At 43.0% G+C, this 23,232-nt stretch overlaps 1 protein-coding gene across 1 annotated transcript in view; it reads right to left on the minus strand.

The window, feature by feature from the left end:
* Positions 1–22,931, minus strand: part of DRD3 (dopamine receptor D3) — a gene marked incomplete at both ends in the record, with an annotated part of 43,423 nt that extends 20,492 nt beyond the window's left edge. The window contains 2 exons of the mRNA XM_080695803.1: positions 8,540–8,652; positions 22,662–22,931. Coding sequence (XP_080551929.1) covers positions 8,540–8,652; positions 22,662–22,931 — 383 coding nt within the window. The remainder of the gene's footprint in view (positions 1–8,539; positions 8,653–22,661) is intronic.
* Positions 22,932–23,232: the final 301 nt, after the last annotated feature.

A 23,232-nucleotide genomic window follows, 5' to 3' on the forward strand; every position in this document is an offset into this window, starting at 1 on the left:
GCTATTCTAAATACTCTTTAATATCCAACAACTCCTTGGAGGCCCCATTAATTCAATGGACCAGAGAACATAGGGAACCCTGGCACCATTTTATAAAGGAAGGATGAGAGATACAGGGAGGTTCATGATGGGCCCAACATCCAGCAGCAAAGGAGGGCACACAGAGCCAGGTCTCTCATCTCCAAGGCCAGCGTCTCTCCTGAGTGTCCCATTCCCTCTCAAGAACATAGACAGGTCTCTAAGACCTGCAGGATGTAGACACAGTCTTCCTCAGCAATGTCAGAGTGGCAAGAATTTGAACTTGGAGAGCACTGTGGGTGCCCAGAACAGTTTCCCCAGTTAGGCTAGTTCTGTTAGTTGTCTGGAGGAGCAGGGATGAAGGGAGGTCCGGTTAAAATGCGGAATCCCCAGGCCATGTCCTGGAGATTCTGATTAGGGACTTCTGCAGTGAAACCAAGAAATATATACATATATATATATATATATATATATATATATATATATATATATATATATTTTAGCAAACAAATGGATCTTAGGCATAGATGAATCTGAGAAAGTCTGCATTAGAGAAGTCTCTGCCTAAGATTCTTGTTAACTTAGGTAAGAAGCAGAGACATGAGACTTCAATTTTACCACTGTCACATTGCATTTTTTTTTTTTTTTTTAATCTTCTCCTTTTCCAAACTGTTAGGATAAAAGAGGTCCCTAGCCTGGCCTAGGTGACTGAGCCGATAAGGCTGTTCCAGAATCAGCCATGGGAGGGCACCGTAATGCAGCAAGAGCCGGCTGCTTGGCGGGGTGAGAAGTTCACCACTCACCTGGGGGCTCTCCAGGATCTGCGGGAAGGAAAACCCGCCCTTCGGTTCTTGGAACCCCGCGGAGACCCGGAATCCCAACCCAAGCAGACTGTTTATAGTCCCTGTTTTCCTTTCCTACTGACTGCAGATGACTGACCGCCTTGCGAGCACCGCGCGTCAGAGTCCTGGGAGGGCCGGTGGGCCTGGAGAGAGAGAGGCTGGGCAGGGCCACCCAGGGCCATCCCGCTGTCAGCTCCGTGGGGTGCTGCCTGGGCCGACACGCTGGGCGCGCAGGCCCGCTCCCCTGGTGTTCCAGCAACGGGTGCCCTTTCTGGGGTGGGATTCTCGGCGGCAATGTGCATTGTGGCTAAGTCTGGGGGCTTTAGTGACAGGATGATGAGGGCTTGAATCCTAGTTCTGACACTTCATGTGTGACTGCAGGCTGGGGACTTGACTTTTCAAACTCAATCCCCCTATCTATACATTGGGAATAATGATACCTGCCCAATAGGACTGTTACAAACACTGAATGAGATTATCGCTCTATTTTTTTTTAAGGTCATACACCTAGTACATATTTAACATTCAAAAGACAATATTATTGTAGTTATCACTGTCATTATTATTGTATTAATCCGAGAGATCAGTAACTGCTACTATCAGTAATTCTAAATTGTCTTCCTTTTACTCCTGACAGAGAACATTCAATTTATTATTTACTAATGAAGCACAGAGCACTTTCCATGAGCCAGACACTATTGCTAGTGCTTGACAAATGCTCATTCATTGAATCCTACCAACAACCTGTTAAGGTAGTTTTGTCCTTAACTCCACTAAACAGATAAGGAAACTGAGGCATGCAAGATTAATTGATCCGCCCAAGGTCAGTTTGCTATTATGGGGTAGGTGGATTTGAGCCAGGCGTGTCATAGTGGAGGAGGAGAGGCCCAGAGCAGGCAGAGTGCTGGCTGGAGCAGGAAGACGCTGCTGCCCCTCTTACCTCTGCAATCTCAGAGCCAGTTTATTCACACCTACTAACCTCACAATCTTTATTTGTGAAGTGGAAATAAAGCGCCTACTGTGCATTGTTGTGAGAGACAGTAATACTGAGTAAGAAGTTGTTAGTACGTGGCATATAGTACAAACTAAGTTAAGGTGACTATTTTTATGAGTGTTGCTTCTAGACTCATGCAAGTTAGAATTTGTACAAACATGGCCAGGACACTGAAGATGTAGGAAATGGACCTCATTTAGTCCAAGGAAGCCACACTTGTAGATTTGGTGGGCTGGCAGGGCCAAAGGCACTTCCCCTGGCCCCATCTGTATGTTCTCCAAAAAGGGAGCTATTGATTGCAATTGAGAGAGGACCCCATTTCTATTCCTGGACCTGCACTAAGAGGCTGCAGGACCCTTGGCAAGTAGTAAACATCTGTGCTCAAATGAGTTAACTATGCGGCACCCTTGGCCTCCCAGTTCCATCAGCTAGTCTATGTGGCTTGTCACTCTACTTTTAGGTCTCAGTACCTTTGCAGTGCTTGATTTTCACCCTGGAGCTGGGTCCCAAATGGGAGATGGGGGGTGTGGTAAGCAGAATGAGGGTGCCTCTGTATGAAGTGGCCTGTGGGAGAGGAGGCTGCTCTGGGTGGGAGGCCCTGACTCTAACTCCTGCCGGGGTTTAATGAGCCCCAGAGCTCTGTGAGGGCTGCTTTTCACCACCTTTTATTTGGTCAGACAGGGGGCTCAATAAATCTTTAGTTCCGTGGACTCCCCTAGTGGAGTTGTTGAAGGAGAAAGCTTTTTGCAAATGACTGGGAAGCCCTTTGCAAATATAAAGTGCTTATTTAGATGCAAACTAAAAATCCAAGGTGCCTGTGACTCATCTGGTACCTATTGTGCTCACTGCAAAGGCGCGGAGGCTTGCCTGTGTGATGGGTGCCATTTGAGAGCCACTTAAAGAACTGCCTGGTGAATGAATTCGGTTACATTATTCCCAGGTCCTCTCAGAGGACTCTAATTTTCACCGCTTGGTCGTGTCCTCCTAACACATTCTCAGCCGGCTCCCTGAGTTAGCTTGGAGCTAGGATATGGTGGGAGGGGGCTGACCTGAAGGCATGGAGCCACAGGGTGGGGGCTTAGACTCCCTGGACTTCCCACTCTGCTTTTTAAAAAAGAAAAGGCGGCTTTAATCCAAGCATCCAGTGCTCTGCCTCAGAATCTAATGACAATAGTATTACTTGCTTTCAAAAACCCTTTTATCATTTCCTTTTCTTTTCTATCTCTTACCACCCTGTTATTACAGACCAGGGCTTCATGACCAAAAAATACTGAATCCATTTGGTCAAGTTTGTCAGACTGGTGACTGGCATTGTGTGAAGACCAAAGGTCCGCGTGAATGACTGCATTGCTAATGAATTGACCGGCTCTCTGGCATCACACGAACAGATTTTAATGCTGTGTACTGCAAACTGCTGTGAAGGATAATGGAAGCAGCTTTTGTGAGGCCTATTTTCGTTCCTAGAATAGGGAGGGGGCCTCTCTTTGGAGGTTTGGCTGGATTGATCCATAAGGAAACACAAGCCCGGAAGGAGCCCCCTTCTCCTTCTCCGCTGGGATCCGAGGCGTGGCTCTTCCTGTCAGGTTTCAGGAAGGTGAGTGCTAAGCAGTTTGGGAGTTTTCCTAGAGAAGATCGGAATCACTTCCAGGTTTCCTCCTGTTGGTTGTGTTTTAAGTGGTGGAAGCAGAAGTGCGTGTGTGTTCAGCCTGGCTGCTGCCAGCAAAATGGTGCTCTTGTGCCAGTTAGAGAAAGGTGTTCCCTGCTGGCTGTCAAATTGCAAAAAAGGGGACCCTCTCAGGACAGACTGGGCTTGGGAAGCGCGGGCTGAATTCTGTTCCCACACCATTATGCAGCCTCCTCAGCCTCACTCATAACTGTGTGTGTGAGTGAATGTGTGAGGGAGAAGGGCAGGGAGGGCTGCCCTACCTCTCTCTCTTTTTGTTTTGTTGTTGGTGCTGGGGATTAAACTCAGGGCCATTCAACCACTGAGCTATATCCCCAGCCCATTTATATTTTTAATTCTTGAGATGGGTCTGGTTTGTGCCAATATGGGGAATGACCTAGAAAGATTTGGGAAAGCTCTGATTATTAATATATTTCAAAAGAAAATAATTGGTATATTTCAAAATAGTTGTGTCAAAATGGAGGCAGACATGGATAAAGAAAGGACTTGGTTTTGGCCTAACAACAGGCAGCTATTCCAGTGTAAATCAACCTAGCTCAAAGTACTTAACAAGTCAATAGAGGAGAGCTAGGGCTTCCTTTTTCTAAAGACAGATCTACATGATCTAGGGGGGATGGGGCAGGGTTGACCTTGCCCTTTATGAAAGGAGACACCTCACCACACCGTGCAAGGGAGGTACCTTACAGGGACATTCACGTCAGAGCCACGCAAACAAGATGGAGGTCATGGATATAAAAAGTCCGGTCCACGTGTAAGCCCTTTGGTGTACTCATTCGAGTCATCCCCTCATGCCATCTTGGCATGGGGCTGTATTTCTATTTTCTATATTTCTATCTTTCTAATAAACTTCTTTAAATCTTCAGCACCTGTCCAAGCGATGAATACTTATTCTTAGCTTAGGACAAGAATCCACGGTTTTTCTGTTTGTCTGTGTGTGTGTGTGTGTCTGGTGGGGGGGGATTACTTCACACACACACCACGCACCTTTTCCCCCCCAACCTATTCCCGCAACATGGTTAAGTTGCAGAGGCTGGTCTCACACTTGCAGTCCTCCTACTTCAGCCTCCCTAGCTGCTGGGATTACAGACGTGCATCACCATAACCAGCTTCAAGGCTCTCTTTATTTTTTACTTAACTTAAAATGTGTGTGTGTGTGTGCGTGTGTGTGTGTGTGTGTGTGTGTGTGTGTGTGTGTTACCGGGGATTGAACCCATTCTACCTCTGAGCTACACCTCTGGCCCTATTTTACTTTGAAGCAGGATTTCATTAAATTGCTGAGGCTGGCCGGGAATGGTGGCACAGATGTGTAATCCCAGCATTCAGGAGGCAGAGACCAGAGGACCGTGGTTCGTGGACAGCCTCAGCTATTTAGCGTGGCCATTTGCAAACTCAGTGAGACCCTGTTTCAAAAATAAAAAGACTGAAAAATAGGGCTGGGGTGTAGCTCAGAGGTACAATGCCCCTGGGTTCCATCCCCAATAACCCTGTACCCCAAATTGCTGAGGCTGGCCTCAAACCGTGATTCTCCTATCTCAGCCTCTAAAATACTGGAATTACTGGCATTAACCACCATGCCTGGCCTTAGACTCTCTTTATACACTCTTCTATCTCCTAAGGCTAATCTCTCTGCTCATGCCCTGCCTGATGATGCCTGTTTGCAGTATGAACACTGGTTCCCCTGGCCAGTGACCACTGGATTCAGTCAGATACTTTTTGTTTAAGACCGTCATTGGCACTGCAGGGAGATGGACAGGTGATAAGGACCTAGGTTGAACATAAGCGCTTGGGGTGGTGAAGGCGATGATAAAGCAAACCAGCAGCAGCCCACCATGTCCATAAATAAGATATTCTCCAAAACATGAAACTGAGTGTCCAGAAACCGTGCAATAGACTTAGATGTTAAAGCTAAAAATATTATAAAATCTCTATGCTTTTACTTTTTTAACAGCTTTATTGAAATGTAATTCACATATCACACAATTAATCCACTTAGAGGGTACAATTTAACATTTTTTGATATATTTACAGAATTATGTAACCACGTCCTCTATTTTTAAACATACTCTAATGATATTCTTTCCAGCATTATAGACATGTGCTTTAATTTTCCTTCTCAGTTGGAGAGTTAATCAAGTGATATAAGTAGAAAAACATTATGTTGGCTGGCTGGTTTGCAGAGTCACCTTAGGAAAGGGGGGAAAGGGGTTTGCTGTCCATTCTTTCATCTTTGCTCATAGTTCCCCTTCAGCTCATGGAAGAATGACTTAGGGCTGGGGCTATTGAGAGCACAGCCTTAGGGCTGGGGCTATTGAGAGCAGAGCCCTGCATCATGTGAGAAAAGGCAGGCTGGGTATGTCACAACATAGCTTCCGAGAAGGCATTACGAGGGATCGTGGGGTACTGAATTGTAAGAATTGTAGAAATTCCAAGGGGATTTATGGAAAAGGAGGCTGCTGGGATAATCCTTGGAACACGGATACAGGGAAACTCCAAAGAGAAGACATTTAGAAGCAGGTGGAAGCCATATTGTGGAAAACTTCGAGTCCCAGGCTGTGGAGGTCATTTTAAGTTTTATTCCATAGAGCATGGAGACATTGAAGAGTTTTGAGTACAGTGAACATTAGGGCTGTACTTCTGGGGGAAATAATTCTGATGGCATGAAGGACGAGTTAGAAAGCTGTGAGGCTCAGGGGAGAGGTTGTAGGAGCCGAAAACAATAGGGGGGAGCAACAAGAAAGGAAGCATAGAGGTAAACCTAAAATAATTGAAAAATTAGAGTCTATACCTTTCTTTTTTTCTTTTTTCTTTTTTAGTGTGGGCAACTAAGAAGAGGGAGGAGTCAAAGAAAACCCAAGATTCTTAGGACAAAGATGGTGTCTATGAGAAATCATTAAGTCAAGGTGGTTTGGTGTTTTGATGGTTTATTTTTTATTTATTTATTTTATTTTATTTTTTGGTGGTATTGGGGTTCCTGGAAATCCTTCTACCTCTGGGCTACACTCCAAGACCTATTTTATACTTTTTTAAATTTCGCGCGGCTGGCTTCGAACCTGCGCGATCCTCCCAAGGATCGCCGCCTCCCAAGCGCGGGGATTGCAAGCCTGTGCCACCATGCCCGGCTTGATGGTTTATTTTTAAACATTTTGTTTTAAAGGAGCCAATGGGATATCCAGGCAGTAATGTGATCTGAAATTTAAGGCATAGGTAGAGGTGCTTAGAGATTTGATGAAATTAACCTAATGTTTAAGATAATTCATCTGGAATTAAAGAACCTGAATTCAAATCCTGGCAGAGGTCTATACTAGCTGTACGACTTTGGCAAAATATTTAACTCTTAGTAAATGAAGACTAAAATGGTACCTAAGAGTTAAGATGAGGCTGGGCGTGGTGGCACGCACTGGTAATCCCATCATTCGGGAGGTGGAAACCAGCGGACAGCCTCAGCTACTTAGCAAGGCTCTTTGCAACTCAGTGAGACCCTGTTTCAAAAATAAAGAGACTAAAAAATAGGGCTGGGGGTGTAGCTCAGAGTTACAATGTCCCTGGTTTCCATCCTCAGTACTGCAAAAGAAAAAAAAAAAGAAAGAAAAAAGAAAGAAAGAGTTAAGATGAAATGAATGAATGCATGTTGAAGGTTATCACAATGTGGCAGTAAATGGCAGATCTTATATGAGTTCATCTGTTGGAGCTATGGAGAAGATGGATAATATCATTGGAAAAAGGTGGAGATGTGGAGGGAGAGGGAAGATGTTGAAAACTTGGAGAAGAAAAGGTTAGAAGCACCTTCCTTTCCACAGGGTGCTCAGTGGGCCTGCTGATGTCTTGTGGTAAAACTAAGGCTCAGGCAGGGGAGGGGGAAAAGAGGAAAAAGACAAAAAGAGAGGGGAAGTGGGGAACAGAGGGGCCTAGAGCATGGCAGTGAATTCGGGTTCTTTTAGGGATAGAAAGTGATATTGTGGGCGGGCGTGGTGGCGCACGTTTATAATCCCCGCACTTGGGAGGCGGAGACAGGAGGGTCGTGTAGGTTCGAAGCCAGCCGCACTGGCTTAAGAGACCCTGTTTCCAAATAAAAAATGTATAAAATATAGGTCTGGGAGTGTAGCCCGGAGGTAGAAGGGCTTCCAGGAACCAAAAAAAGAAAGTGATATTGCTTCAATAGAACTCAGAGAGTAGAGCCAAATCTCCTTCCCTCCCAGGGACTGAACCCAGGGGCTCTTCACCACTGAGCTACATTCCCAGTCATTTTATTATTTTTATTTCAAGATGAAAACCCTGATAAGTTGCCCAAGATGGCCTCAAATTTGCAATCCTCCTGCCTCCGTTTCCTAAATCACTGAGATTACAGGTGTGTGGACCATGCCCAGAGAAAGAGGAATTTTAAAAAACCTATCACTTTTTATTTGCTTTTCTTAAACTGTATGAGGAAAATCTATAAGTCACAGCCACGCCTTCTAAAATTGACTTTCTCCTCCACCCACTTCTCTCTCTCTCTTAGAATATACGCCCATATCTGCCTTGCTTTCTTGCCTGCCCACCCTCCGTCCCTCTCTTCACCAAAAACAGACAGCTAAACCAACTACAAACTTTTCTACTGATTGAGTCAATACGCCTCCTGTCCTTTTCCTCCTCTTCTTTCCTTCCACTTAAGAATCACAAAAACCCTAAAGGATGGTGGGAAAACAAACCCAGGATCCTCCTGAGAGGGCAGCAGGGGAAATGACCAAAGACAGAGTTAACATGAAAGACTGAAAAGGAAACAAATCCAAGGAAAAGAAGTTGTTAGGAAGGAGCGGGATAGGCAGCTCTATAGAATAACTGTTTCTCTCCTGTCACAGCGTGTTCTTCTCACCTGAAAGCCATAGTTTAAAAAGAGACAGTAAAATATCCCAGGGGCAAGTTCTACTTGGAAGTGACCCAGCACATCAAACGCAAAGTGTGTGCCTCCTCCCCCCACTTTGGGCCATGTTTCTCCTACGCCTGGAAGGAGTGGCCCGGCCCTACCTGTCTATGCTGATGGCGCAGAGGTTCAGGATGCTGGCTGTACACATCATGACATCCAGGGTGACAAAGATGTCACAGCAAATGCGGCTGAAATTCCAGACTCCACCTGTTACCTGGGCATCAGAGAGAAGGGTGTTAGTGTTTTCCCTAACAAAGGAACAGCTGCCCAGTCAACTCTCCTGACTGCCCTGTCCTGTATGCTCAGCAGAGATACCGACATGCCCTCCCTGCTCTCTGTGGCTGGTACTGTCATTACCACAGGGCAGATGGGAACCGAGGGGGTGCCAGGCTGCCCAAGAATGGTTGCTAAAGAAAAGTCAAACTCAAAGAATATTAACATGTAGGTGCTGGAAGGGATCTTCTAAATCAGTTAGTGCAGTGTGTTTCAGAGTGGTCCACAGGGAGTTATTCATGAACGATAGAGATTTCTGAATCCTCCATAGAACTAGTGAGTCAGAATTTCTGGATCTGGGACCCTTGAATCTTCATTTAAAGATAAACACCCCTCGACGTACCAAGGTTTGAGAATCACTGATCTTGTTCAAACATGGAAATGCTCTCTGTGGTTAAGTGATGTGCCCAGAGATGCATGCTGGCCTTAGATGCACAGTTGGTAGCAGAGGAGCTTGGGCATCTGCCAGATATGTGCACGGTGCCAAAACTGCCTCCCTGAAGCTCTTCACCCAGTAGAGAGCTCACCATGTCCCCAGGAAATAAGCTAAAAACACATTTTTCATTAAACATGATTTCGAAGCAAAAATCTATGTGGCTTCAGGATCTAAAGCTTGGAAACAACCCAAAACAATATCTATAAGAACCTACATAAAATAAGTCTATGCCAGTGTGACTGCCTGTAACTTCACATCTCAATCACCATGAGATAGGGGAAAGGCTGGTTCAGGAAATCATACAGGGATGGATTCTCTCTACCTCTCTCAGAATTAGTGAGGATGGCTCTGACCTCCTGCCTTTGTACATGTGTTTCAAGCTCCAAGCCTCCTCTGAGGAACACTTAAAAAAGTCAGGGACTTAGGTAATTTAATTTGTAGTCGAACACATTTCTATTTTAGTTTTCAGATTTTTATATAACCTAATTGAGCCAGGAAGATATATCAGAAGATTGTCACTTTCCAAGTGTCCAAAAACTGCCATTTATGGCCCCTGAGGCTTTGGGTTTTGCCAGCTTCCTGCTCACAGGGCTGTTGTTCTGGGAGAGCATGGTTCTTAAGGAGAAATCTGAAGCTTTATGCCATGGATGTAGCTGTGTGTTCATGAGCAGGTTCCATGGCTATTGAGAGGAAGAATGAAAGATAGTCATAGTGGCCCATGAGGTAACTTTTCAAGAAAAAGACAAATATTGACTAAATGTGCAGAAAGAAAGACTGCTGTCAGTTTTTTTTTTTTTTCTAAGATTCTTCTGATTATGACCAAGTCTCTCTTCTCCGCATTCCTGTTTTATCCAAGTAAAACAAGGAAGGCTGTCTGTCCTTCCTAACAACATCCTCTCTTGGATTTATTTCCTTTTCAGCTTCCCATTTTATTTTTATATTTGGTCATCTTTAGACTATTTTGAGAAACACTGACCAAGGATTCTTTTCCTCTTAAAAGCAACAATAAAAAGTTAAAACTAGTGATGACAAAGTCATCTTTTTTTGCTCACTTGGTTAAGGATTTACTTTCTTTTAGTTCAACCACCTGGCTCTATATCAATAAAGGCCTAATATGAATTTATAGAAATTCTGAGAGTGAGAAACTTTTGGAGAAGGGAGATGGGAAGGATTCTGATTGAAAGAGTTGCGATCATACAATGATTTATGGGAGACAGGAGAGTGAAAGGTGGTTTTGCTCATTGCAGAGGACAGTTGGATGCTGTAAAAGCTATTCCCCAAACTTGAATTTTATACACTAAATTTCATTTCACCATATATACTATGCAATTTGTGTCTGAAATTGGGGAAAAACTACTTTCTTTTTCTTGCATAATTGTGAGTGTTTGTGTACGTGTGTTGGAGCTAGTAGAGGTAAGAAGATAGGATAGCAGCTACACTGGTGCTTGTATGAGGACAGATATTTGTGATGTTCCTAACACTTAGTACATAGAAGGAAGGTACGTTATGTGTGTGGAGAGGTTTTATAAAATGTACTACAGAGACTTTCCTTGAAGAACTTACAAGAGAACTGGAGAAGCAAGGAATCTGCGGATATAATACCTAGAGATCAGCACGAAAGCCTAATATGGCTGATACAAACTAACACTTATTGGAAATTTACTCTATATGGGTCACCCACCCACATGATCCATTCCAGGACTCTATATAACTTTGAAACTTCAGATTTTTAAAACTGAATTTGTTTATTTATAGTATGTGCTCTTAGAGCTTTTTGAGGAGCATCTCATTTGATGGAAGATTAATTGAATGTTACTTAACCAACTCCATTATAGCAAAGACATGTACTTGATTAGTGTTGCTAGCCCAGATCCTAAAGTAGGGCCTAGGCAGGGCGATAGATTCTGAAAGATTGAATGGTCTCCGATGGACTGTGTGTTCATACTAATAGGTAGCATTTATTGAATCCTTACTAAGTGCCCGGTGTTCTGCTAAACACTTTGCATACATGCCCTCTGATGCTGGTTATAATCTCATGAGAGAGGACTGTGAAGCTACAGTTCTGTGCAGAAGCCACATCTATCTCAAAGATCCTGCAGATTGACCTCAGCTGAGTAGGACATCATGATTGGGGAGAGATGAAATGCTGCAGGTCAAGATCCAGAATTACCTTGGGCTATCTTAGGCCCTTTAGAAAAATAACCATTTACTTTTAACCTTTGTAACTGACCTAACATTCTCATGACTATTAGGTCAACCTCTTGGAATGTATTGCTTTGCTCAGTAGACCTCTGGCCTCCAATCCTAAAGCAGAGGAAGCTATAACATTTGAAACTCATAGAGAAGAATTTCCCTCTTGGCCCTAGTGCACTTACCTATTCACCATCAATGCATTGTTTGAATGTATTGATTTATGACTTTCTTTGTCCTGTGACTGTAAAAGTTTATGTATCCTCTTCCATTGCAGAACATGTCACTCAGGTTAATTTGAATCCATGTTCCAGGCCACATGATCACTCATATTTGGCTCAGAAAAAGTATTTTCTTATTTCCTTTAAAGCAGAGTTGTTATTTGACGTCAACAGACTATTATTATCTTCACCACAGAGAAACAAGCTAAAGCTTATAGAGCTTAAGTCCACTGCCAAAGTTCACATGGCTAGCATAGGCTGACAGGCCACTAGGAAGTATCAAGCCAGGAGAGGCAGCTGTTGGAATGGGGTGAATGTGGGTAGACATCGAGAAAGGAGAAAGTCAGGTGCTCACCAGGGAGTTTGGTATGACAGACTGTATCATCGCCTTTCTAGTAAATGAGATGCCTTCCTGATTGCTTTCATTTCAGGGTTGTAAAAAAAAAAAAAAAAAAAAGCAAAGCACAATGGTTACTGCTGCTTATGGGGCCTGGGTGAAGGGACACACATGGCAGGTTTATCTGGCCCCCCTCTTGTTAAACGCTCAGAGGCCAAAGCCCTCAAGCTGTCCCCTGGCTTTCAGCCCCCCCCCCCACCACTGGAATGCAACCTCATTCTGGCTAGCCTCTTTTCCTGTCTCCATCATCAGCCCTCAAAATTCCTGTTCTCTCCTTGATCTTGGCTGAGTGTCAAGGAGAAAACAACCTGATTAGCTGATTAAACTCCCACGAAGGTGCCATCACTTAGCTCTCCCTGGAGCTTACTCATGAAAACAAGTCTCTAATTGGTGAACTTGTAATGAAAATATGTATTTGTACTGCAGTCTTTCCCACCATGTAAATAATAGGAAGGGATCGATAAAGTAGCGGCAGAACGCAAAGAACATGCTAAGCAACCCTCACACATTGCCTCATCGCGACTCAGCGAGGCCAAGAGGATTTCCAGTTTATAGATCAGTGCAAACCTAGAGAGGTGACTTGCCCAAGGACACGTAGCTAATAAAAAGGGGCTGGAATTTCAGCCCCTTAACATCCATCATTATTCTCTTCTGTTTCTTAAAGGTCAGCATTTTGGCACACCACGCCTGAGAAATGTACAATTTAATTTCATTCTAACACCGTAGGTGGGAAGAGAGATGACATTTGTCCATACAGTTACCTCTACATCCACTATTTATTGAATGCTCATTATATATGCCTGATGCTTGGCTTGGGTGAATGTGTTGAAATGAATTAAACCTGCTTTGTTCCTAGGCCTCAGAAGATGTGTGTGTGTGTGTGTGTGTGTGTGTGTGTGTGTGTGTGTGTGTGTGTATGTGATGTTCGAGGAATGGTTACAGGGAAATTGAGGGCCCAGAAGATAGATGCTCGAATAAAAACTATGATGTAATGTGCTAAGTGCTAACAGTGAAATAATACAAAGTGTTGGGAGATCATGAAAAGGAAAGTGATTTTTTTGAATTTAAAGTAGGAAAAAGTAAAAAAAAATCTGATTGATTTAAGGCTCTTTAGCAACATGATGCTTTCTAATGAATAACTCACTTCAGAATTATAGGCAGCCAGGTGGTGTTACTCTTACTTGCTAATGAATGTAACAAACTCCCTTTGGCGATACAGAAGGCAGGAGGAAGCAAAGTGTCTTCAGGTACTGAAAGTGGCTATTGATTTTCAACAGACACAGCCTAAGGCAGCACTTCCCAACTCACCTGAGGCTCTTGTTAAACAAATGATTCTCAGGCCCCACTCCAAATAACAAGTCCCCAAGTGAATCTTACTGCCTGGGAGATTTGGAAAACATAGGTCTGGGGAGCATCACATTATCTTCAGAAATGACTCGCTAGAACAGGGCTCCACAGGCATCCTTTAGGCCATGGATCTCTTTGACTTCATGGTCCTCTTCACAGAGGAATGTGGTTTTCAGTGAATAACATAAAACATAAATTGGATCCCCTAAAGATACCAATGATACTAAAAATATAGTTGCTAAAGTATTTTAAATACACGGACTTCTTTAGCAACTCATTAAACAACCAGATCTTGTGGCAGGCCCCAAACTCCTCTAATTTCTAAGTAATGATGAATCCAAATGATATTTCAAGATGTCTGCAACAACCAATGTAATTTGAAAATATAAATATCTGTGATTTCTACTGTTGACATTAGGAATACTTTTGCTGGGGGTTGATGCTTACGTTCATAATTGGCGGAAGTGTTCAATTTCTGCTTAGTGAATTTTAAAGAAGTAATTTTATTTACATTCAAGTTGATGGAATCCTCAAGTTAAGAATTCCTGCTCTAAAGAGATTGAGTTTTAGTTGTTTTAGGGAGTTATCCAGGGGGCAAAGATAGAATCACTTCTCTAGCCTTTTCACTCAATTTTTGTTTGCCACTTTTAGAAAAAAAATTTCTTTTTCGAGGAGGGGAAAAGTTTGCTATGGGGCAAGTTAGGGTAATAAATAAGGATTTTTCACTCTCGTGAATCCCAATTTTATCATCTGTGAAATGGAGGTTTTATAGGTTGGTCATTCCCAAGTGTTGTTTGGGGACTTGATCATCTAGTCACACAAGTTGCCTCTGCTGGGACTGGGGTTGGAGGATCCGTTACTGCCAACTTCTGGTGTCACTTTGGAAATCCATTTGGTAGACCTTAGGTCAACTCAATAATCGATGTTTTTATTTACTTACTTACTTACTTACTTACTTACTTACTTATGGTACTGAGCGTGGAACCCAGGGGCTTTTCTACCTCCAGGCTATACTCCCAGCTCTATTTTATATTTTATTTGGAAACAGAGTCTCAGTAACTTGCTGAGAGCCTCATTAAGTAGCTGAGGCTGGCTTTGAACTTGTGCGATCCTCCTGTCTCAGCCTCCCAAGTGCTAGGATTACAAGCGTGCACCACCATGCCCGGCTCAGTCTATGATTTTAAAAAGCAGCTGCCTCTGTACGGGGGTTTAGCTTGAAGATGCTCAAAGCTTAGGCACCTAAGGATTTTGGAGGCGCTCATTTACAATGCAGACTCCTCGGCCCATGTGCCAGAAACCCTATCACTTGGAGGTGGCCAGGATTTTTTTGTGGCTGTGAGTCACACTTTAGGAGGGACAATAGGATAATAATCACTAAGCCCTTCTACCTTTAACAGCCTGTGACTTTTATCAAAATCCAGAGTTGGTGCGGCATTGTGAGAATCTCTTGTTTGTGTTTTCCACTGGGAGGTCTTCGAGTACCAACATCTATTGTTGTTTTACTTATTTTTTTCAACTATGGTAAAAACCCTCTTGGCCTCTTCTCTCTCTCTCTCTCTCTCTCTCTCTCTCTCTCTCTCTCTCTCTCTCTCCTGGGAATTGAATCCAGAGGCATTGTACCCTTGAGCTACACCCTCAGCCCTTTTTATTTTTTTTATTTTGAAACAGTCTCACTGGGTTACTGAGAGTCTTGCTACATTGCTGAGGCTAATTTAGAACCTATAATCCTCCTGTTTTAGCCTCTCAAGTACTGGGATTACAGGTGTGCACTTCCATGCCAGGCTAAAACTCTCTATTAGCCAGGCATGGTGGTGCATGCTTGTAATCCCAGTACTTGGGAGGCTGAGACAGGAGGATTGCACAGGTTCAAAGCCAGCCTCAGCTACTTAGTGAGGCTCTCAGCAACTTACTGAGACCCTGTTTCCAAATAAAATATAAAATAGGTCTGGGAGTATACCCCAGAGGTAGAAAAGCCCCTGGGTTCCAACCCCAGTACCACCAAAAACTAAACTAAACTAAAATTCTCTATTAAAAAGACATTTATTAGCTGGGCATGGTGGTACACGCTTGTAATCCCACTACTTGGGAGGCTGAGACAGGAGGATCATGCAGGTTTGAAGCCAGCCTCAGCTATTTAGTGAGGCTCTCAGCAACTTAGTGTGACCCTGTTTCCAAATAAAAAAATATAAAATAGGTCAGGGATGTAGTCCAAAGGTAGAAAACCCTTAGGTTCCATCCCCAGTAACACACGCACACACACACACACACACACACACACACACACACACACACACATTTGTTTATTTATTTGTTTATTTATTTAATGGGATCAAACCCAATGGTGTTCTAACACTGAGTGACATCCCTAGCCCTTTTTATATTTATTTTGAGACAGGGGCTTGTTAAATTGCCTAGGCCAGCCTCAAAATTGCCACCCTCAGCTTCCTGAGCTGCTGTAATATAGGCATGTACCACAGCACCTGGCTAAACCTTCTTTAGGTTTTTTTTTTTTTTTTTGGTGGTACTGGGGATGGAACCCTTCTGCCTCTGGGCTACACTCCCAGACATATTTTATATTTTTAAATTGGAAACAGGGTCTCTTAAGCCAGTGAGGCTGGCTTCGAACCTGCGCGATCCTCCTGTCTCTGCCTCCCAAGCGCGGGGATTACAAGTGTGCGCCACCACGCCCGGCTAGTTTTAATAACCAATGTTATTATAAGGCCCCAAAGCTTCTCCCCCACTAAGAACACCTCCCAGGCGTTCTTTCCTGTCATCTCCACCTGACCTCGATCACATTTTGTGTGGTGTGTTTTCTGGTTGAACCCATACCATTCTAGCTTGGTTGTCTACATTTCTTATTCCTTGAGTCTTTGTCTTCTATCCATACTGGGACTCACGTACTCTGAGTTCAGTACAGATGTTCTTGACTTTTGATGGGGTTACATCCCAATAAACCTATCATAAGCTGAAAATATTATAAGTTGAAAATGTGTTTAATACAACTAGACTGCCAAATAGCACAGCTTAGCAACACAGTAAGTACACTGTGTGGTACCGGTTGTTTCCCCAGGGATTGTGTGGTTGACTGGGAGCTGCGCCTTGCTGATACTGCCCGCCATTGCATGGGGGTATCATCTCACATACGGTTAGCTTGGGAGAAAATCAGAATTCAAAATTTGCAGTATGGTTTCTATTGGATGCATATTGCTTTCACACCGTCATCAAGTCGAAAAGTCATAAGTTGAACCATTGTAAGTTGGGAACTATCTGTCTTCCAAATGTTCCCCTGGCTACTTACTTTTCCTTTCTCTTTTGAGGTAAGTGCATTAAACAGCACAAAAGGTGCTTAACCAAGTGGAACAAAATGGGATGTTTGTGCTTGGAGAGGGAGCTCCAAACAGACTGCAGCCTGTAAAGCAGGAAATTAAAAACTTGAGAGGGAATCTGAGATAGAACTATTTGGTATGGCACTGAAAAAAGTTTTCCAGAAAATGCTGCAAATGGAATTAAAGAGACAGCCTGGGAGTTTCTGAAATAAGACCTGTGAGGTCTCCGTGTGTGTGTGTGTGTGTGTGTGTGTGTGTTACTGGAGATTGAATAATCAGGGGCATTCTACTTCCAAACTATACCTGCACCCCTGTTTTATTTTTTGTTTTGAAACAGGGTCTCACTGAGTTGCTGAGAGCATTGCTATGCTGCTGACGTTGGCTTCAAACCTGCAGTCCTCCTGTTTCAGCCTCCCAATATTGGGATTATAGACATGCGCCATGATACCTGGCTTCCTGCATGAATTTTTTTTTGTCATGGACTTTTTTTCTAGGCCCGAGGACAGAGAATACTGAAGTAAATCAGTGACTGGCCCCTGATTGCCTCCCAATATGTACTGCCTAAGTGTGGGCTTCTGTGTGCCTTAATGACGAGAGATCTCCCAATGACAGCTGACTGTGATTCACACTTACCAACTGTCTTGTGCCTTCTTTTGCATAGTCTTTTGATTCCACTAGGAATCAAATCATGAGCCATTGATATGTTTTATAGGAGGAACATAAGCTAGGCTTCTAACTGGTGATTAGTTCAAAGAATCTATAAGCCAGCCATAAGCCAGCCCAGAGTGCATCTTGACACTCTTACTAGACATTCTGGGGTGTGGATTTTCTCTCTTGCTGTGGATGGTGGTGTATTGACATGAGGCCTATCGTTTATTCCTTTGCCTGGGGATAGGTCAATATATGAAGATAGAGCCAAAAGAATTGTAGAGAAATGGAGTTGGAATCCTGATCAAACTGTGTCTACAGCCTACCCTATCAGAGGACTTTTAAAGTTTTTAATGCGAAGAACAATCCATTCTGTTTACAATTTGAAACATTTGGAGTTTCTTTTACTTACAATTGCCTAAATAGATATTTATAAATCACAGTTTTTAGTTATCAAAGTACTCTCCAGCCAGGTGTGGTGGAGCATCCCTGTAATCTCAGTAGCCATGTAATCTCATGTTACACTGGATGTAGCAAAAAAAATTGGATTTTATTTTAAAATAAAATATGGATGTAGGGAGTTGCTATGAAGTAGACAATATCTTTCTACATACTATTGCTTCTCTTGGAATTCACTGGGATAAATTGCATTCTAACACAGGGCCATGTTAGGAGAAAGACTCAGAACTGGGAGTTTACTTTACTTTTTACTTTTAGTTTTCAATTTTAACTGGGCAGAACTAAATCATGAAGAGGATCGGGGTTCGCTTTCTGCAACTTAGTGAGACCTTGTTTAAAAATAAAGAATAAAAAAATAGAAGCCAGGCGTGGTGGCACACACTTGTAATCCCCACGCTTGGGAGGCGGAGGAGACAGGAGGATCGCGCAGGTTCGAAGCCGGCCGCGCTGGCGTTAAGAGCCCCTGTTTCAAAAATATAAAATAGGTCAGGTCTGGAAGGGCTTCCAGGAACCCCAGTACCACCAAAAACAAAACAAAACAAAAAAAAAAAAAACAAAACAAAAAAAAACCCAAAAACTAGGGCTGGGGCATTCTACCTTTGAGCTACATCCCCAGCCCTATTTTTTTATTCTTTATTTTGAAACGAGGTCTCACTAAGTTGTAGAAGGCTCACTAAGTAGCTGAGGCTGTCCAGGAACCGCGATCCTCCTGTCTCAGCCTCCCAAATGCTGGGATTACAAGGGTGCACCACCACACCCAGCTAAGTAAAATCTAAATTTGAACTTTTTCTTTTCTATCCTCTTTTTCAGATACAGGTGACCTCATGATTCAGTTCTGCCCAGTTAGACTTCAGTGAAAACCTTACAGAGGTGTTTCAAGCTGAGCCATTCCAGAGAAAGGGCTCTTTCTCTCTCTATCCTTTTGTTGTTTCTACCCATCCTATTTTTGGATACTTCCACAGTGCTGGGGGCTTTGGCAGCTATACTGTGACAATGTGAAGTATGCCACCTTGCCAAGAATGAGGATGAGGACATACAGAAGAGTATGGTTGTGATGATGCCATGCAGCAGCTGAATCATCACCAACAACCACCTTCCTTCAGAATTCTATTTGAGAAAAGTAGCCCCTACTTGCTTAAATTATAGCCAGTCAAGTTTTCCAATATTTACAATCGAAACATTTCTAATTCATACATACTAGTGTGTGGCAAAATGAACTATTCTTCCTTTAGAGAAGACAGATGTGTTAAAATTAAATCATATAAGATTATGGGCTTGGTGAATTCTTTGGCCCCCAAGTGATGTGTGTCCTGTCTCTCTGTGGTCAATACTGTACTCTTTCCTCTTAGGTATAAACAAGTAATTAAAGCAGCCACACAAACTGCACCATCATTAGGACAGGTTAGTAAGAGTAACATTTCCCTCTTCTCGGAGACACATGGATTTAGATATTCATAGTTCTTATGTGGGCTGAAAGTAGTCTGTTCTTTCTCTCTCTCTCTCTCTCTCTCGTGCGTGTGTGCATGCGTGCGTGCGTGTGTGTGTGTGTGTGTGTGTGATGGAAGATTGAAGACAGTACTATTTTACTTCTAAGCTACACTCCCAGCCCTGTTTTATTTTATTTTTTAAATTTTGAAACAGGGTCTCACTATGTTGCTGAGAGTCTTGCTACATTGCTTAGGCTATTGAAAAACCTATGAGCCTCCTGTCTCAGCCTCTCAAATACTGGGACTACAAGAGTACACCAACATGCCCAGCTCTGCTTCCTTAAGATTCTTCATCTGCCTCTAAGGAAATAATGAAAGGAAGGAAAAAAAAAAAGAAGCATTTAAGATGAAGAGTCATGGACTGGCTGTGATAGGAGATCTGTCTTTGGAACTAGAAGCTTCTATCTTAACTATTTATTAATGACGGCTATGTTAAATCTTATTGTATTAAGACAGAGCTTTAGTTGATTTCAGAAGACGCAGAGATTCTGAGTTGCAGTGTCTATGGGTTGAAGCAAGTTGGTAAGACCAAAACGAGGCCCCCAAGCCGATTTCCCAGTAGAGAGATGTCTCTGCTTTCTCAAATCTTCTTTATATAAAAAAAGGTTTCTTTGACCATGTCCTTGGTGACTGAACACTTACACCAAATAACCTGGTGGTGGTTTTTTTCTTTCTCTCTCGTTTTTTTTTTTTTTTTTTTTTTTTGGAGGGGGGACTAAGAGCTCCATCAGAACTCTTCTCATGGGAAAAACAAAACAACACTAATTAAAAAAAAAACATAGACACTGCTACAGAAATCCCATTAAGGCCTTTGGCCAGGTTTCCTGTGACTCTCTGTAAGCTCAGTTGCTCTTCTGTGCTTAGCGGTGGAACAGGGACATCTATACCGGCAGGTGTAGTTAGAAGGGGATGCCCTGAGTTTCCAGTGTGGAAAAGTTTCAATGTCTGTCTTCTAAGCTAGCATCTACAGAGTTTTTCCAATATGGTTCAGAGTCTTGGAATAATCACAAATGGATAGCCAAAGAGAACCTTTGATGGCTTGGTTATAGACACCATAAGTCTGATTTTGTTTAAGAGGAATGGAAATACTCAATGGAGTGAAAGTCCATTGCCTGCATTTCTATTTTTAGGTGGCAGTGGTGGTGCTATGCCTCATTGGCCAATCCATACTGAGTTGTCTTTAAAGTGCTCACTGTTGGCTCTTTCCTTGTCCCCGCTCCACCTCCTTCTTTCAGTACTGAGGATAGAACCCAGTCTTTTCCATTTTTAATTTTTAATTTTTTATTATTATTATTATTATTATTATTATTATTATTATTATTATTATTATTATTTTGGTGGTACTGGGGTTCCTGGAAGCCCTTCTACCTCCGGGCTACACTCCCAGACCTATTTTATACTTTTTAAAATTTGGAAACAGGGTCTGTTAAGCCAGCGCGGCTGGCTTCGAACTTGAGCGATCCTCCTGTCTCCGCCTCCCAGGTGCAGGGATTACAAGCATGCGCCACCACGCCCGGCTCAATTTTTTATTTTGAAACAGAGTTTCTCTAAGTTGCTGGGGCTGTCCTCAAACCCAATCCTCTTGCTTCAGCCTGCCAAGTAGCTGGGAGTATAGGCATATGCCACTACACCTGGCTAGCGCCTCACACTTTTTTTTTTTTTTTTTTTTTTGATGGCGGTACAGGGGATTGAACCCAGAGGCATTCTACCTCTAAGCTACACCCCCAATCTTTTTAAAAATTTTTGTTTTGAAACAGGATCTTTCTAGGTTGCTGAGAGTATCAGTAAGTTGTTATGACTGCTCTGGAACCTGCGATTCTCCTGTCTTAACCACCCAAGTACTGGGAGTACTTCACTCGTGAACAGAAATATGACACTTCTAACTCCTTTCTCATTGTTATGGGAAATAACAACCCCCCTCACTCCTCCAAGTCAATGTGTAACAGTGAATAGATATCTGTAATAGTCATAGATGCAGATGTTATATGCAGAAATTGCCCATGTAATATATACATTATGGAGCAGGTTCACTTAATCAATCATCGATCAAATATTATTCAGCATCTGTTATATGCCAGGTAGTGTGTTTGGACTAAGGGAAAAGAAGAACAAAGACACAGCCTCTGACTTCAAAAATGACTCAGCCTACTTGAGTTGACAGAATACTCAAGATAATTACAAGATCCTTCACCATCAGGATTATCCTGACTTGGAAGAATAAATACATATTTCTCCCTAAGTATTCCCTAAGCCTTTAGATCTATCCCAATCGGCCTAGTTATTTTCTTCTTTTCCTCTCCTTTCTCTATTTTATTTATTTCTTTCCTTTATGTGCTCCTCTTGAGCTCACAAATCTATTTTTAGTTCCTAACCATTCTTTAATATGGGCACTAGCATAGGCAGCTTGTGTTCAAAGCTTCTGCTCTCCTGTGATATGTCATACTTAATTAACTGTCACCTCCACTATTAATATTAACTGAAATATTAATTTGATGAATCTTAATTTCTCTTAATCATAGCATCATTTTGATCCTTCATTGGATATCTCTTTATAATGACACATGGTGCAGAGGAGAAATATTAATAGCATATTAAGGTGTTTTTTTTTAAATCTCTTTAGTAATCCCCTATTTTCCTAGTAAGAATATCTGTTTCTTGAACAGACATAGGCACCCTGATTTTTTTTTTTGTCAGCAAGTGGATGTTTTGTCTTGATCACCTTCTGACTCTATTTTGCACTTTCAAATGAAAATACTTTCAAATTTAAGAAATGTTTCTCCCCAGAAGAATTCTCTAGAGTCTGCTGCATTGTCTGAGTGGTGAAGACTTTGTACTACTAATGAAGGTATGAAAAACATAAATTTGAAGGTGTAGTCTGTTCCTTCAGAAGTACAGTCTGTGGAGAGTCAGTACACAGGAGGAAAGAGCCCAGATGGAGGGCAACTGAACCATCAAGAGAAATTTGATCTATTTGCAGGCCAGTCTATCTTTCCTCTCATTCATTAAAGTGTGTTAGATTTTTCTAGAATTTCTCCTTCCCTCTTGCCCTGGCATCCCTCCCATTCTCTTCACCCCCACATACACTGAACCCAAGAGAGGCTTACTGGACTCTCCCTTAACCCTTCATATAACTGAGATGTGCCTGGCACTGAATATTTTTTGAGCAAAGTCTCGTCACTTAAGTCCCATCAGCTGGATACTGGACACACAGGAACACAGTCCTTCCCAGCTCCGTGGTTCTGATATAGGAGGATGGCGCTGTCCCAAGAGCTTCCCATCCCTCATTAGAGGGAGAATGGCATGAGTTCTTCTTCCCCCTCAGCTCAGGAACTGGGGAAGGAGTATTTTGGGCAGGGAATGTTTTGAGGCCTGAAACCCAGGAGATCAAGGAAGACAGACATACACACAGTCATGAGTAGCAAAGCCTGAAGCCACTCACCTCCAGGTACACCACCCAGGGCATCACCAAGGTGGCCACCAGCAGGTCTGCCACGGCCAGGCTCACCACCAGGTAGTTGGTGGTGGTCTTCAGGGCCCGCTCCCTCAGCACAGCCACACACACCAGGCCATTCCCGAAGACGATGGCTAGTATGAGTGCGCAGTAGGACAGGGCATAGTAGGCATGCGGGTGGGCTTGGTGGGCACTTGTGGAGTTCTCTGCCCCACAGGTGGAGTTGATGAGGCCACTCATCTGGCTCAGAGGTGCCATAGCTCAGAGGGAGAGGGGGTGTGATCCCAAAGAGTTTCTGGGAGGAGACAGAAAACAATGATGGTAAATATCAGATTCATCAAGTTTTCGATGCTTAGATGCATTTTTATCTAAGCATCAATCAACAGGTATTTATTGAGTGCTTCCTATATCCACTGGAGAGACAGCAATTAGCAAAGTACACAGGGATTCTTCTCATGAAGTCTCTGTTCAGAAGGGAGGGCAGATAATGCCCAAGATAAAATACATAATTTGATCTGGGCATGGTGGCACACACTTGTAATCCCAGCATTTGGGAGGC

Source organism: Muscardinus avellanarius, assembly GCF_963383645.1.
Source record: "Muscardinus avellanarius genome assembly, chromosome: 5".
Lineage (NCBI taxonomy): Eukaryota > Metazoa > Chordata > Mammalia > Rodentia > Gliridae > Muscardinus > Muscardinus avellanarius.